At 40.7% G+C, this 18,462-nt stretch overlaps 1 protein-coding gene across 1 annotated transcript in view; it reads right to left on the bottom strand.

Moving 5' to 3' along the window:
• Positions 1–3,471: 3,471 nt before the first annotated feature.
• Positions 3,472–18,462, bottom strand: part of LRFN5 (leucine rich repeat and fibronectin type III domain containing 5) — a 179,373-nt gene continuing 164,382 nt past the window's right edge. Inside the window, exon 4 of the mRNA XM_083167196.1 lies at positions 3,472–4,915. Coding sequence (XP_083023322.1) covers positions 3,982–4,915 — 934 coding nt within the window. The 3' untranslated portion in view covers positions 3,472–3,981. The remainder of the gene's footprint in view (positions 4,916–18,462) is intronic.

Genomic DNA, 18,462 nt, shown 5'->3' with positions numbered 1-18,462 from the left:
CGCTTGCAGTAAGCCACTCTGCTTTTTTCTCTTGGCACAGGATGTTGCTGTGAGTGAAACTAGATCAATGGGTATTGATAAATCAGACTTAAGGTCCATACATACTGGTCGATTTTGCCCAGTATGTAAGTACAGCGATGATTTGGAAAATCGCTGGACTGAAAATCACTACTGAGTGATTTTTGCCCTTCTAAGCAATTTATACGGAGGTGGGCGACTTTCCATAGCAGGACTCTATGGAAAGTCATCCACCCAATTGCTCCTCTGCTGATAATACCAGCAGATGAGCGCTGGCAGCCGATGATGATCTCGAAGTATACATCAGTGCTCACCACTTATCGCTGCCCTGCACACATGCGGCATTTGATCTAAAAGCAGATGAAATGGTACACCTGCTCAAAATTGTACAGTGTGTATGGGCCTCTACTATAGGCGTAAATTCTGTGGTGTATTATTGTATGGTATAAATACTAGATCATGTTCCAGCTAGTCCCTTTTTGCTCCAAGAGAACTTATGAAATTAATTTCCAAAGTCACCATTGTAGGTCCTTCTTAGTATTACATCGACTGTCACATTTCACAAATGGACTAAATTACTTGCTCACAAAACTCTCAAGTTACTGCATGCGCACTCATCCTCTGCCATCTGGTTCCGGTTGCTAGATCTTCAGTGTCAAGATAGACAATCAATAGGTCTACCCCAAAAGGTCAACATACAGTAGATCAATGCAGTCAAAAGGTTGATATAAAAAGATCTACATGGTCAAAATGTTGACATAAAAAAGTTAGACAAATGAAGAGATTGACATGAGTTGTTCAGGATTGTTGTTACTTCAGCATCCATGTTGGCATAGACAGAAAACATAATCAATGTACCGAGCATAGCAAGGCACTGTGCCGAAGCATGGAGAGCAAAGCCAGCCCATTGGACAGGGCTATTTTTAGGCTGAAATGCCCCGGAACGCCATTCCAGAATCTCTTTTGCAAAATGACATCATCAGGAATGGAGGTCTGGGACCTCTGTTGCCTGCCCTACTGTGTGTCTCCTCCTCAGCCACTGATGTCACCACCGCTTCCCTTCTGAGGGAAGGAGAGCACATTGCATGTCTCTCCATTTCCTTCACTGTGTCCCTGTGACTGGGCTGTCAGCCAATCAGGGCTCGCATGCACCCCTTTGGTAGCTCCAACCATATCACTGCCCACTTCTGCCCCACCCACAGTTCCTGATCTATTTTCCTACAAAAATAGCACTGCCTGCGAGGGTACATGTTACAGTTGTTGACATGACACCAAAAAAGTGTCGACCTTATAATGTGTTTTCCTTTTCCATGCCAGCATTTTGACTCTGTTGACCAATTGCATGTTGACTTATACGATTTCGACCTTTTGACTCCTGTCAACCTATTGTATGTCAACCTTTTGGGGTAGACCTATTTCTGTCTATCTAGACCAGGGGTAGCCAAGTCCAGTCCTCGAAAGCTACCAACAGTGCACGTTTTCCAGCCCACCTCGCAGGTGCACAGCTGTACTAATTACTCACTGACACATTTTAAAAGATCCACAGGTGGAGCTAAATACTTCACTTGTGATTCTGTGTGGATACCTGGAAAACATTAACTGTTGGTAGCTCTCGAGGACTGGAGTTGGCTACCCCTGATCTAGACACTGTCTATCTAATAATCCATACCCCCTCCTATCATACTGGGATAATAATTTAACCAATAGAACAACACAACCCAATGTACTGCATGATGGAGACTTCTAAGGCACTGTTAGGATTTTGTGGCGCATACTCTGTGTACAAGTTTCAGTAGTTTGCCAGGTCAACCAGGAGTGTCAGTAAAGCTTGGACACTCTGCAATGTATGCTAGAGCAATCTAGCAATCAGATAATTAGAGACAACATATTACTTTTTTGACACAAAAAACAATAGAAGCATCAATGGACATCAAAGGCAAAACCAACCAATATAGTAAATATCTCACCAGAATTGCAACCGGATTCTGCAAATCAAAGGCTGTTTCAGTTGGCCATATGTCCTGTATCTACTGTAGATAGCCAAGTGCTTTCACGTGCTTTTATAGATATTACAGCCTTCATTGGCGGTAGGCTGCAGGTGGAGATTTCTTTATAACAAGGCAAAATGAGCACCTGAGCTAATCAGTTTTATCTAGGGAAGCAGGAATCTGGTAGTAAAGGATGTAAAGGAAAACATGGGTTTATTGCCACACAGTTAGAAATGGGTTGTGGTTGAGATGTCATTAAATACTAATTCCTGTTTCTTCCATGATGATCAGTGAATTACCAGCTAGATAATATGAGATCAGATTATTACATACCTTATTACATACCTCCCAACATGACCCTCTCCAGGAGGGACACAATGCTCTGCTCCTGGACTTTCCACTTAATGTATGATTGCCATCAGCTGTGTTGAAACAGCTTTCTTGTTATTAGTTGACCTGTTCAAAAACAGGTGATGGTAATCATACCTTAAGAGGAAAGTCCAGCAGCAGAGCATTGTGTCCCCCCTGGCATGGGTCATGTTGGGAGGTACGTTATTAGTTTAGTGCTAGGGATCACCAAGAAAAAAATATATATAAAAAATATGCAGTTAAACCACAAATACAGTGTGACTTGAAATTTTCAGTATCACACTAAATTTATAAAAATAAAAAATAATATTCATACCTACTTAACACCCATATATTTTTGGGTGCTGTGAATTTGGGGGATTTAAAATAAAGTCAAATTTTTCTTATGTCTTTAGAAACTATTCAACAGGGAAATTAGAAACAAAACAAAATTCAAGAAACACAATAGCATGTTTTTTTGACCACGTGGTAGAAGCTACTCGACATTATCTGGGAGAGAATTTTGTATCTTCATATTAGCATCATCATAATTTAATTGAAGAAAGTATCTTGTGCCAAAAAAACAATTTTTTTGCCTTATAGAACTTTTACACCATATCATTATTTTTCTTCAATAAAAATAAAATCTAAAAATATATTTTAAAAAACATCTAAACATTATTAAAGCTGTACACATATTGTGTATTTTAATATGGCTTCCTAAGATGAACTTAGGCATAGTATGCAAAGTTTTATTACTTTGTGCAAAACATTTATCAAACCAACAATAAACACATAGGGGGAAATTTACTAAAGGAAATTTGTAAAAAATATGTGTATTTGTATCCAGAAATACACTTATTTTTGACATTTACTATCCCGAAAATATGTCAATTCGTATTCGTATTGATAGCACATCAATACGAATACGAATTGCCGTATTTTCGGGATAGTAAATGTAAAAAATAAGTGTATTTCTGGATACAAATACACCTATTTTTTTTACAAATTTTCTTTAGTAAATTCCCCCATAATGTCAAGGTTAAAAATGACCTTCAAATGTTATGTAAAATCAAATAGAAAATAAAAAAGTGTAATTATTTCCACAATTCCTCCATTACATATTGAATATTTTATTTTACACAACATAACAACACATAAGTTGTTGTTCTGTACAGCATTTGCCTCAAAATAAAGGCAACACCATTGTCACTCAAAAATAAATGCAGTCTGGTCTTTTAAAAAATATTTGTTTTTTTTTTTACTAATTCTTCCATAATTCGTCTTTTTTTTTAAACATATTCGTATGTTGAAAGCTTGAAGGTTTTTTTCCCATATGAAAGGCTTTTTTTGTGAATTCAGTCATGTTTTTTTTCTGCTATAGCAGAACCAGGAAGCCAGTCCTATAGGAAGGGAAGGCACTGGTGCTGTTTTTCATGTACTTTACTTCACAATATTTTTTCTTGTTTTATGTTTATCACCAATAAAAAGCAAACAGAAATGTGCAGGTGACTTTCACACAACCCTGTTTGTAAAAGCCAAAATGAAAACATCGACAATTTTTTTTTATCGGTATGGTGCTCACAATTATTGAGTATGTTCTCTTATTAGAAGTAAAAGGAGATAATCACACAGTGCTTTCCAATATCCACTCAGAACTTGAAAATGTTGCTTTTCCACTGTCCATGTCCGAATTGTCTGATTGAACCAGAATCCCATTCATGGACATGCTTCTTTTAGACCACATACCACCTGTGTTGCGAGAGTTTACATAACAGTGGTACTCCATTACTTCACCATTTAGCGAGTACCTTCGCTTTGCTCTAGAAGTTTCTGCAGGTAATGTAAGAAACTTATTTGGCTTGGATTGTGCTCTTTTATATGTTGGTGCCACTTTTGTAGATCCCGGAGGATGGCTAGGTAACCGAAGGGAAGTTGAATTATTTCTATTCGTGTTTTGGGATTCCATATTTAAAACTGTGTCAGTTGGTGAGTCTGTGGGTTTTAAGGAAGTTTTTTTGTTCTGCTTAAGTGATGAAGTGTTTGAATTCCATGTATGGGGCAAAGCAGAGGTAGTATTGGCAGCACCTTGGCTTGAACACGTGTCAGAAGATGTTGCCCCTCTGTCAGAAGATTTGCAACATTGCGCACTCTCATCCTTGTCAACAATCTGCTTGGAAGCTGATGGCGGCATTGATGCACTGCAACTTTGATTCTGGGAGCCATTTGTTTGAGAGTACACATTACTGACCTTTGTTGCTTTGTGCTGCCCATTACCATTGCAAACCTTATACCTAATCATCAAGATAATTATAAAAACGAGGACAGATGCGACAATAATTCCACCTATTATAATTATCATGGTACCTCCCAAGAATTGGGACTGCATAAAATGACAACGGACGTAATCTTGTTCAGTTGTAAATTGGATGCACCCGACCACTCTTGTGGCTGTGAGCGATGTGATGCCATCATCATAAATTGCCAGAACACACAGGTCGTAGACAGTACCCGAAGCTAAGTTGTTAACACGGAATGTCTTGCTTGTTGGAGGTATCATTCTAGAAAGACACAAGCAGGGTTGTTGGTTTTTAGTGTATTGAAAAGCAATTATTAAGAAAACTAATTGAGTAGATCACAATGGGTTAATAGAAATGTAATTTAACTTATGCAAATTGCTACAGAAACATCAAACAGCCCTGAATATAGAGTCGATTTATAAAAATGACTGCAGTTTTAATTGTTTGTGCTATTAATTTGCAACAGATTGGTTTGTGTGCTACCATTACTTTAATAAACTTGCGTGTGGGAAGACCTCACGACCTGACAGTCGGAATCCTGACTTACAGGGGCTATTCTCCATCGTTGGGGACCACAACACCCATAGAATGATAATATAACCTATGTTGAGCACAGTGAACCCCCAAGGTGCTGCTTTGCATTCACCTCGCTGATGGGGTACCAGCAGTTGTGATTCTAACTTCGTCAGAATCCTGACTGTTGGACCCCCATAGCACACCCATTCAATACCCTTTACACATATATAGAAGATCTAATCAGCAGTTAGACAACTTCAAATGACAGAATCAGTAATATATATCTAGAGAATAGAAATCCTGCAGATTTTTTTTTTTTTAATGTATTTAATCAATTTAGGAGTTTTAAAGTATTTAAATGAAATGATTAGTCCAAATCATGTCATAGCCTTAACGTGCAGAACTATGATATTACAGATACATTAGTTGAAGGTCTTTTAATAGTAATAATTACAGGGGCAGTAGTACTCGAGATGAGTTGAACTTTCAAAACTATTCGTCTATTCTGACATCAGCCACATCTAGTAATTTAGCATTAAGTATTATTGTCCTCTCCCAAACATGTAACACATTAGTATGATCTGACCCAGATCTAAATATAGAGAAATTTTATTTTGACAAATACAATTTAAAAGGCCATTGTGCGGAAAGGCTGAAGGAAACAACTTGCAATAAAATAGGCTGTTCCAACTAACAACTTGCGATGATGATGATGGTGATGATGATGATGACAGTTAATGCATTCTGCCTTGTGACATACTGTAGTTGGAATGGAATTAGGAAAAGTTAGGCAAACTTCATAAAATATAATTGCCCAATGTGGAAGCTGGCAATTATCTGGCAATCATCTTCATTACAGATTAACAACAGTGTTTATCATCTGAATGTTAGCAGCTAAGATGTGACACTAAACTAGTGCTGTAAATGATTGTCCCCCTGCTCTCTTTTCAATAGAAACCCCTGTGGGGAATTGGAATACACCTCTATAGAGATCAAATCATTGTTTCCTATTTTTCCAAGAGGCAACCATAGGAACATGGCCAGCATTAACATGCAATGGTGAGGGGGGGTGGATAGTGACATGATCATGTCATCGTGGTTCCATCCCCTACTATACAGCACAGTAAAATCTGCATTGTGTAGTGGGGGTGGGACTATTAATATGCAATTCAAGAACCCCTTGCATTGCCCAACTTTCTGAGGATCCAGGAGTTTTACTTGGAAATGTTACGCGGCCGAATCGTTGACATGACATATTATGTACATGTATGTACCTAACATTTTCCTGTAAAAAAAATTACATGATGTGGTGAGTGACTATGAAGCCCTGGTGAGTGCCTATCTTTATATATATATATATATATATATATATATATATATATATATATATATATATATATATATATATATATATACACACACACAGCAGGGTCTTGCAAAAGTATTCACCCCACCTGGATTTTTACCTATTTTGTTACATTACAACCTGTAAATTAAATGTTTTTCATCTGAATTGTATGTGATGGATCTGCACAAAATAATCTAAGATGTTGAAGTGAAATGAGAGAAATATATATATATATATATATATATATATATATATATATATATATATATATATATATATGAGGGGTTGTATAGCAGCACTCCACGGATTCATACAAGAAGACTCCAAACACTGGTAACAGTCAACGTTTCGGAACTTTACTTCCGTTTTCAAGACAAATAAATATATATATATATATATATATTGTACAGCAGGGTGACAGGCAGTGGCACTCACTGGATTTTTTAAAGTGCTTTTATTGTGTCTCTTAAACCCCGTTTTCAAGGTAAAAAACAACAGTCAGATTAGACTAAAATTTTACTTTTTGGCTACCAAGAAAAATGTTATGTCTGGCGCAAACCCAATGCATCCCATCACCCCAAGAACACCATCCTCACAGTGAAACATGGTGGTAGTAGCATCATGCTGTATCAATGTTCTTGAACAGGGACTGGGAAAATGATTCAAGTCAAGGGAAAGATGGATGGAGCTAAATACAGGAATATTCTTGAGTCTGCCTGTGATTTGAGACTGGGATGGAGGGTCACCTTCCAGCAGGACAATGACCCGAAGCATACTGCTAAAGCAACACTCAAGTGGTTTAAGGGGAAAAATTCAAATGTGTTGGAATGGCCTGGTCAAAGCCCAAATCTCAATCCAATTTAGAATCTGTGGTCAGACTTGAAGATAACTGTTCTCAAGCGGTAACCATCCAATAGGAAGGAGCTGGAGCAGTTTTGCCTTGAGGAATGGGAAAAAACCCCAGTGGCAAGATGTGGCAAGCTCATAGAGATTTATCCAGAGCGACTTGCAGCTGTAATTGCCACAAAAAGTGGCTCTACAAAGTATTGACTTAAGGGGGGTAAATAGTTACTAGATGAATTTCTGACAGCACAGCATAAACAGACTCTTTTTTTTCAATTCTCCAGTAGTCCCTACCATAGCCCACACCCCATCCTATCGCTTGGGAAGCTAATCCACCATCAAGAGCATTTGCAGTCAGCCCTGGAAACACTTTTATACAGTATCAAGAAACCTCTAAAATTGTGCTAATTCCTTTATTTGCTCTCTATTGACACTCGGTCCCCTAACAGTAGGAACTGGTAGGGGACTGAGTATGGGAAATCTTCCCAGAGTTATACACAAGCTCAGAAGTATTTATATGGTACAAACATTTACACAAAACAAAAGAGCAGACACAAAGCTCTTTGTACAGTAGTTGGATTTACAGGAGGACACACATACTGCACACTAGGATTTGGGTTATTCCTATTACACACATATCCCATAGAGGGTGGACCTTTATTACTGGAACAAAGTTGGGGGCTGCCCCATTTTCTATCATGTCGTGTTTGCTTTTGAAGGCATAATAATCCATTTAAATCGCACTCAATTAAACCTCAAGGAGGGAGATAATGATTGAGGCATATAGAATCCAGGCCAATAGGGTCAGAACATTCAAGGAGATGTGTTCCCCTGAAGAAGTCTGAGACGAAACGCATTGGATAATACTGCATTTTTGATTACATACAATTGTAAATACGGAAAACTACTCCAGCTACAAGGAGCTTTGTATAAGCTTTTCTATATTGTATTTTTAACCCCTTCCCGACATTTGACGTACATTTACGTCATGGTCGGGAAGTACTTCCCGACACATGGCGTAAATGTACGTCATGGCATTTAACTGTCACCGCGTCTATAGACGCGGTGACAGTTTCAACATGTCTGCTGTCCCTGACAGCAGACATGTCCGTGCATGCCCAGGGGGGGCTGCGATGCCGCCCCCCCGTCGGCGATCGCTGTGATTGGCTGTTCAGTGTGAACAGCCAATTACAGCGTTTTCCTGTGTCACCGGCGAATAACGTTCGCCGGTGACACGGGATCAGAGGTGATTGGTGCTGTAAAGTACAGCACCAATCACCGCGGGGTGTAAGGGTGACACTGGTGTCACCCCACCGCACCCCGCCCGCCCCCAAAGGCCGTGATTGGTTCGTCGGACCGACGGACCAATCACAGCCAAGGAGGGGGATTTAAACTAACGGTGACTGCACTGCAGACGCCATTCCGGTCTGGAATAGCGTGCAGTGCGGTCACCGTACCTCCCTGCCGCCATACTGACCAGAACCTTGCTCCATAGCTTGCTCCATACTTACCTGATCGCTGCTTCATCACTGCTTCCTGGATCCTGTTACTACTTGTGCCTTCCTGTGAAATTGTGCTGCTGCAGTGTACTAGCTAGATAGAGAGAGATAGATAGAGAGAGATAGATAGAGAGATAGAGAGAGATAGAGAGAGATAGAGAGAGATAGAGAGAGATAGAGAGAGAGATAGTGTCAGAGAGTGCTATATTTTGTGCTGCTGCAGTGTGATCTAGTTATAGATAGAGAGAGAGAGATAGAGAGAGAGAGATAGATAGAGAGGCCTAGTGACAGAGTGCTATATTTTGTGCTGCTGCAGTGTGATAGTTATAGAGAGATAGAGAGAGATAGAGAGAGATAGAGAGAGAGATAGTGTCAGAGAGTGCTATATTTTGTGCTGCTGCAGTGTGATATAGTTATAGATAGAGAGAGATAGAGAGAGAGAGATAGATAGAGAGGCCTAGTGACAGAGTGCTATATTTTGTGCTGCTGCAGTGTTATAGTTATAGAGAGATAGAGAGAGATAGAGAGAGAGAGATAGAGAGAGATAGTGACAGATTGTGCTATATATTTTTGATATAACTGACTGCTGCCCCCTCCTTTTGTGCTGATCAGTATAAATTAACTGATCAGCAACTTTTTGGGGGCGCAGTTTTTTTTTTATATATAGATATACCTGTCAGTGCTGCTGCTGCAGTGTCATAGAGTGATAGATAGTGAGAGATAGAGAGATAGAGAGAGATAGTGACAGAGAGTGATAGAGAGTGCTAAATTTTTTGTCTGCTGCCCCCGCCTTTTGTGCTGATCACTATATCTGAGGTGATCAGCAACTTTTTTGGGGGTACAGAGGTTTTTTTTTTTTTATATATACCTGTCAGTTGCACCAAAGGTTGTGCACCTGCTGCACCTCACTGGTAATCAGTGTCGCATCACTGATCACCTTTTTTTTTTGTGTGTGTGCTGTGGGGTCTTTTTTTAATTTTTTTTTTACACACACTGATTTTGTGGGTGTCCTGTGGCCGCTGTGCGCTGATCAGTGACGTACATCACTGATCATCTTTTTCGGCACAGGGTTGATCTATATTTTTTTTTTTTTTGATCAAATTCCTGTTGCCTTTGAGCGCTGTTCAGTGACAGACGTTACTGACCAACATCTGTGCTCAATTTTTGGCGCAGGACCTTTTTTTTTTTTTAACCCCTTAAATTTTTTATTTTTAACCCCTTAAATTTTTTATTTTTAACCCCTTCATTTTTTTTTTTTTTATTGGTATAAAGTATTTTTTTTTTTCTGCACCACATACACACTACACACTACATACCCCCCGGATTGAAATAAAGTTTGTACCCCCCCCCTACACTATACACGTGTTGAAACATTTCACTACCAGTAACACAAAAATAAAAATGGCATCCCAAATGTCCTCCCAAATGTCCTCCCAAATGTCCTCCCAGTCATCCAGGAGAATGTATTCAGCGGAGGAGGCATATGCCCTGCTTGCTTCTGACTCTGACACAGCCAGTGATGCAAGCGGGGAATTTGAAGGATTCGCCTTAAGCTCCTCTTCCTCCTCTGGTGATGAGGGACCCCCTCAAAGACGCCCCCGTAGAGCAGCTGAGACCCCACCCCCAATAATTGATCTCGTATGGACCCCACCACCAGACAATTTTGAGCCCCAGGTTCCTGAGTTTTTGGCCATGCCAGGAATCCAATTTGATTCCACAGGTCTCAGAGAAATTGACTTTTTCAAATTATTTTTCTCTGATGATTTTATAAATTTAATGGTGGACCAAACTAATTTATATGCCCAGCAGTTTATTGCTCAAAACCCCACGTCATCATTTGCTAGGTGGACCCCTGTAGATGCAGTAGAGATGATGACGTTTTGGGGTCTGGTGTTTCATATGGGCATAGTAAAAAAGCCAGAAATTAGGCAATATTGGAGTACAGATGTTCTGTACAGTACTCCATTTTACCGTATGGCCATGACCCGGACTCGATTTGAGACAATTCTTAAATTTATACATTACACCGATAATGCACAGTGCCCACCCAGAGATGATCCCACCTTTGACCGGCTATTCAAAGTCAGGCCGGTCATTGATCATTTCAGTGCCAAATTTGAAGAGGTGTACATCCCTGAAAAATTTATTTGTATCGACGAGTCCCTTATACATTTTAAAGGAAGGGTTAAATTCCGCCAGTACCTTCCCAGTAAGAGGGCAAGGTATGGCATAAAAATGTACAAACTGTGTGAAAGCACCTCAGGGTACACCCACAGGTTTAGGGTTTATGAAGGGAAGGATTCAAGAATTGAACCGCCAGAATGCCCCCCCTCCCTCGTAGGTGTTAGTGGGAAAATTGTCTGGGATTTAGTGCACCCCTTCCTGGATAAAGGTTATCACCTCTATGTGGATAACTTTTACACCAGCATCCCCCTGTTTAAGGCCCTTGGTTCAAGAGGTACAGCAGCTTGCGGTACTGTGCGCAAGAACCAAAGAGGCCTCCCAAAAACGCACATTGCCCAAGTAATGAGAAGGGGTGAAAGCAGGGGAATATGCACCGAAAATATGTTGTTGGTCAAATATAAGGACAAGAGGGATGTCCTTATACTGACAACAATTCACGGAGACAGTACCACCTCCGTCCCTGTACGAGGTACCAGTACCCACACCTCAAAACCTAATTGTATCCTGGATTACAATAGGTACATGGGCGGAGTGGATCTTTCAGATCAGGTACTGAAGCCGTACAGTGCCCTGCGGAAAACAAAAATCTGGTACAAGAAGGTGGCCGTGTATATCATCCAGATGGCACTGTATAACGCTTACGTGCTATTCCGTTCTACCGGCCAGAGGGGGACATTTATGCACTTTCAAGAGGAAGTCATAAAGGGCCTAATATTTGGGAACCAGCAGGCAGAGGGCCCCAGTACTTCTAGTACTGGCCCCCGTATTGTACCAGGGCAGCATTTTCCTGATGAAATCCCCTCCACTGGAAAAAAGGGCAGGACACAAAAAAGGTGCAAAGTTTGCTATAAAAAGGGAATAAGAAAGCAAACTATTTTCCAGTGTGACACTTGCCCCGACAAACCCGGCCTATGTATAAAGGAGTGTTTTAAAATATACCACACATCTATGGAATATTAGGTTCATAATTTCACCGTGCTTCGGGGGTCTTGCTAATGCCACATAGCACCCACCATTCATTCCACCAGAATCTGAGCCGCAAAATCCAAAAATCACTCCTTCCCTTCTGAGTCCTGCCATGCACCCAACTGGTATTTTTTGGTCACATGTGAGGCATTGCCGTACTCGGGAGAAATTGGGGCACATATTTTGGGGTGCTTTGTCTCCTTCATTCCTTGTGAAAATGAAAAATTTTGAGCCAGAACTGCATTTTTGTGTAAAAAAATGTAATTTTTCATGTTCACTGCCCACTTGTATCAAAATTGGTGAAACCCCTGGGGGTTTGAAATGTACACTATACCCCTAGATGAATTCCCTGAGGGGTGTAGTTTGCAAAATGGGGTCACTTGTGGGGGGGTTCCACTGTATTGGTGCTTTGGGGGTCTTGCTAATGCGACATAGCACCCACCATCATTCCACCAGAATTTGTGCTGCAAAATCCAAATATCACTCCTTCCCTTCTGAGTCCTGCCACTTTTTGGTCACACATGAGGCATTGCCGTACTCGGGAGAAATTGGGGCACAGATTTTGGGGTGCTTTGTCTCCTTCATTCCTTCTGAAAATGAAAAATTTTGAGCCAGAACTGCATTTTTGTGTAAAAAAATGTAATTTTTCATTTTCACTGCCCACTTGTATCAAAATTGGTGAAACCCCTGGGGGTTTTAAATGTACACTATACCCCTAGATGAATTCCCTGAGGGGTGTAGTTTGCAAAATGGGGTGACTTGTGGGGGGGTTCCACTGTATTGGTGCAACATAGCACCCACCATTCATTCCACCAGAATCTGTGCTGCAAAATCCAAAAATCACTCCTTCCCTTCTGAGTCCTGCCATGCACCCAACTGGTATTTTTTGGTCACATGTGAGGCATTGCCGTACTCGGGAGAAATTGGGGCACAGATTTTGGGGTGCTTTTTCTCCTTCATACCTTCTGAAAATGAAAAATTTTGAGCCAGAACTGCATTTTTGTGTAAAAAATGTAATTTTTCATTTTCACTGCCCACTTGTATCAAAATTGGTGAAACCCCTGGGGGTTTGAAATGTACACTATACCCCTAGATGAATTCCCTGAGGGGTGTAGTTTGCAAAATGGGGTCACTTGTGGGGGGGTTCCACTGTATTGGTGCTTGGGGGGTCTTGCTAATGCGACATAGCACCCACCAAAATTCCACCAGAATCTGAGCTGCAAAATCCAAAAATCACTCCTTCCCTTTTGAGTCCTGCCATGCACCCAACTGGTATTTTTTGGTCACATGTGAGGCATTGCCGTACTCGGGAGAAATTGGGGCACAGATTTTGGGGTGCTTTTTCTCCTTCATACCTTCTGAAAATGAAAAATTTTGAGCCAGAACTGCATTTTTGTGTAAAAAATGTAATTTTTCATGTTCACTGCCCACTTGTATCAAAATTGGTGAAACCCCTGGGGGTTTGAAATGTACACTATACCCCTAGATGAATTCCCTGAGGGGTGTAGTTTGCAAAATGGGGTCACTTGTGGGGGGGTTCCACTGTATTGGTGCTTGGGGGGTCTTGCTAATGCAACATAGCACCCACCAAAATTCCACCAGAATCTGAGCTGCAAAATCCAAAAATCACTCCTTCCCTTCTGAGTCCTGCCATGCACCCAACTGGTATTTTTTGGTCACATGTGAGGCATTGCCGTACTCGGGAGAAATTGGGGCACATATTTTGGGGTGCTTTGTCTCCTTCATACCTTCTGAAAATGAAAAATTTGGAGCCAGAACTGCATTTTTGTGTAAAAAAATGTAATTTTTCATTTTCACTGCCCACTTGTATCAAAATTGGTGAAACCCCTGGGGGTTTGAAATGTACACTATACCCCTAGATGAATTCCCTGAGGGGTGTACTTTGCAAAATGGGGTGACTTGTGGGGGGGTTCCACTGTATTGGTGCAACATAGCACCCACCATTCATTCCACCAGAATCTGTGCTGCAAAATCCAAAAATCACTCCTTCCGTTCTGAGTCCTGCCATGCACCCAACTGGTATTTTTTGGTCACATGTGAGGCATTGCCGTACTCGGGAGAAATTGGGGCACAGATTTTGGGGGGCTTTTTCTCCTTCATACCTTCTGAAAATGAAAAATTTTGAGCCAGAACTGCATTTTTGTGTAAAAAAATGTAATTTTTCATTTTCACTGCCCACTTGTATCAAAATTGGTGAAACCCCTGGGGGTTTGAAATGTACACTATACCCCTAGATGAATTCCCTGAGGGGTGTAGTTTTCAAAATGGGGTGACTTGTGGGGGGGTTCCACTGTATTGGTGCTTGGGGGGTCTTGCTAATGCGACATAGCACCCACCAAAATTCCACCAGAATCTGAGCTGCAAAATCCAAAAATCACTCCTTCCGTTCTGAGTCCTGCCATGCACCCAACTGGTATTTTTTGGTCACATGTGAGGCATTGCCGTACTCGGGAGAAATTGGGGCACAGATTTTGGGGGGCTTTTTCTCCTTCATACCTTCTGAAAATGAAAAATTTTGAGCCAGAACTGCATTTTTGTGTAAAAAAATGTAATTTTTCATTTTCACTGCCCACTTGTATCAAAATTGGTGAAACCCCTGGGGGTTTGAAATGTACACTATACCCCTAGATGAATTCCCTGAGGGGTGTAGTTTTCAAAATGGGGTGACTTGTGGGGGGGTTCCACTGTATTGGTGCTTGGGGGGTCTTGCTAATGCGACATAGCACCCACCAAAATTCCACCAGAATCTGAGCTGCAAAATCCAAAAATCACTCCTTCCGTTCTGAGTCCTGCCATGCACCCAACTGGTATTTTTTGGTCACATGTGAGGCATTGCCGTACTCGGGAGAAATTGGGGCACAGATTTTGGGGTGCTTTTTCTCCTTCATACCTTCTGAAAATGAAAAATTTCGAGCCAGAACTGCATTTTTGTGTAAAAAATGTAATTTTTCAATTTCACTGCCCACTTGTATCAAAATTGGTGAAACCCCTGGGGGTTTGAAATGTACACTATACCCCTAGATGAATTCCCTGAGGGGTGTAGTTTTCAAAATGGGGTGACTTGTGGGGGGGTTCCACTGTATTGGTGCTTGGGGGGTCTTGCTAATGCGACATAGCACCCACCAAAATTCCACCAGAATCTGAGCCGCAAAATCCAAAAATCACTCCTTCCGTTCTGAGTCCTGCCATGCACCCAACTGGTATTTTTTGGTCACATGTGAGGCATTTCCGTACTCGGGAGAAATTGGGGCACATATTTTGGGGTGCTTTTTCTCCTTCATACCTTCTGAAAATGAAAAATTTTGAGCCAGAACTGCATTTTTGTGTAAAAAAATGTAATTTTTCATTTTCACTGCCCACTTGTATCAAAATTGGTGAAACCCCTGGGGGTTTGAAATGTACACTATACCCCTAGATGAATTCCCTGAGGGGTGTACTTTGCAAAATGGGGTGACTTGTGGGGGGGTTCCACTGTATTGGTGCAACATAGCACCCACCATTCATTCCACCAGAATCTGTGCTGCAAAATCCAAAAATCACTCCTTCCCTTCTGAGTCCTGCCATGCACCCAACTGGTATTTTTTGGTCACATGTGAGGCATTGCCGTACTCGGGAGAAATTGGGGCACAGATTTTGGGGTGCTTTTTCTCCTTCATACCTTCTGAAAATGAAAAATTTTGAGCCAGAACTGCATTTTTGTGTAAAAAAATGTAATTTTTCATTTTCACTGCCCACTTGTATCAAAATTGGTGAAACCCCTGGGGGTTTGAAATGTACACTATACCCCTAGATGAATTCCCTGAGGGGTGTAGTTTGCAAAATGGGGTGACTTGTGGGGGGGTTCCACTGTATTGGTGCTTGGGGGGTCTTGCTAATGCGACATAGCACCCACCAAAATTCCACCAGAATCTGAGCTGCAAAATCCAAAAATCACTCCTTCCCTTCTGAGTCCTGCCATGCACCCAACTGGTATTTTTTGGTCACATGTGAGGCATTGCCGTACTCGGGAGAAATTGGGGCACAGATTTTGGGGTGCTTTGTCTCCTTCATACCTTCTGAAAATGACAAATTTGGAGCCAGAACTGCATTTTTGTGTAAAAAAAATAATTTTTCATTTTCACTGCCCAGTTGTACCACAATTGGTGAAACCCCTGGGGGTTTGAAATGTACACTATACCCCTAGATGAATTCCCTGAGGGGTGTAGTTTGCAAAATGGGGTCACTTGTGGGGGGGTTCCTAACTTTTAGCATCTTATGGTGCCTTGAAACCTACATGGTGCCTAAAAAATAATCTCATAAAAAGGAGGCTCCAAAATCAAGTAGGTGCTCCTTCTATTATGAAGCCTGTGGTTTGGTCACCGTGCACACTAGGGCCACATATAGGATATTTATGAAAACAAAAGAATTGGGGGAATCAATTTTTAGTCACATTTCTCTAGTAAAATGTACTGTGTTCCTTATAAAAATGTATTAAAATTGCAAATCTGCAAAAAAAAAGAAATTTTGAAATTTCACCTACACTTTGTTTTAATTCCTGTGAAACACCTAAAGGGTTAACAAACTTCCAAAATGCTGTTTTGAATACTGTGAGGGGTGCAGTTTTTGAAATGGCATCATTTATGGGGGTGTCTCACATACAAGTCCCTCAAAGTTACATCAGAACTGAACTGGTCCCTAAAAAAATCAGTGTTTGAAATTTTCTTGAAAATTTGAGAATTTGCTATTCATATTGTAAGCCTCCTAGTGTCCCAAAAAATTAAAAGGAAGTTGAAATAATGATGTCAACATAAAGTAGACATATGGTCTATGTTAGTTATTCACTATTTTGAGTGGTAAGATTATTTGTCTCACAAGCAGAAAATTTAACATTTTGCAAATCGCTAAATTTTCCATTTTTTCACGATATTTTGGTATTTTTCACAAAAAAACACAGACTGTATCGACCCAAATTTACCACTAATTTGAAGTACAATGTGTCACGAAAAAACAATCTCAAAATCACTGGGATAAGTAAAAGCAAAAAAAAGTTATCCCCACTTAAGTGAGACATGTCAGATTTGAAAAAAAGGGCTCTGTCAGGAACGCAAAAACTGGCTCTGTCAGGAAGGGGTTAATACATGTTTGTATCATAGAAATACTTCTGAGCTTGTGTATAACTCTGGGAAGGTTTCCCATACATATTGGGGCGGCAATGACACTGGTGTGAAATATATATATATAGATTCTGTGGAAGACCGCACTCGCACGGGGTGTGTAATAGTAGCAGCGGGCGGGGTGCCTAAAGGGAGTTCATTTCAAGTATGAACACCTTAGTACAATCCAAGGGTTTCTCCGGGGAGAAAATAGGCACTCTCCTAAGTAAAGTCATAAACTTGTTGTAATCCAAGTATTTTGATTTATTAGTCATCCAATAAGTTGGTACAATATATTGTGCTCAATGATACTCCGACGTTTCGGTCCAATATAGGCGGACCTTTATCAAGGAGCATGAGTCAGCAAAGTACACATAATCATCGATGGGGCAACATGAAGTATGTTGGAAAACCTCCTACTGCAGGAGGACACCATGGTGTCCTCCTGCAGTAGGAGGTTTTCCAACATACTTCATGTTGCCCCATCGATGATTATGTGTACTTTGCTGACTCATGCTCCTTGATAAAGGTCCGCCTATATTGGCCCGAAACGTCGGAGTATCATTGAGCACAATATATTGTACCAACTTATTGGATGACTAATAAATCAAAATACTTGGATTACAACAAGTTTATGACTTTACTTAGGAGAGTGCCTATTTTCTCCCCGGAGAAACCCTTGGATTATATATATATATATATATATATATATATTCCACGTTTGGCTGGCACTCCCTTGGCCTCAGTCCAGTACTTGCCTGGTGCCTTCCGATAGATCCCCGTCAGGACGGCGGGTACATCTGCATACACACATACACTGCGGCACTCTCGGACAAAATAATACAAATGACACAAATGTCTAAGTGTCCAGCGTTTCAGTGCTGTGCGCACTTTTATCAAGAACAGTGTAATGTTCTTGATAAAAGTGCGCACAGCACTGATACGTTGGACACTTAGACAGTTGTGTCATTTGTATTATTTCATCCGAGAGTGCCGCCGTGTATTTGTGTGTGTGTGTGTGTGTGTGTGTATATATATATATATATATATACACATATATATATATATATATATATTTGTTCCAAATGGACTTCTGTCTAGCATTCTGTATAGCAATGCAGAGACATAAACCTATCAAATGCACCTCTTGGTCTGCTTACCACTAAAAAGCACTCTCTCTTTCAATGTAACATGCATTCTTAATGGGTCAATTAGGAATCTGAGTATTATGGATTTTTCATATTTTAAATGCATTGTTTACTTCTCGATATTGCCAGTGAGCACCTGGGAAATGCACGG

This window comes from Crinia signifera, chromosome 12, assembly GCF_055691185.1.
Source record: "Crinia signifera chromosome 12, ASM5569118v1, whole genome shotgun sequence".
Taxonomy (NCBI): domain Eukaryota; kingdom Metazoa; phylum Chordata; class Amphibia; order Anura; family Myobatrachidae; genus Crinia; species Crinia signifera.
Note: the sequence above shows the minus strand (reverse complement) of the source record. Positions and strands in the feature narration are given on the sequence as shown.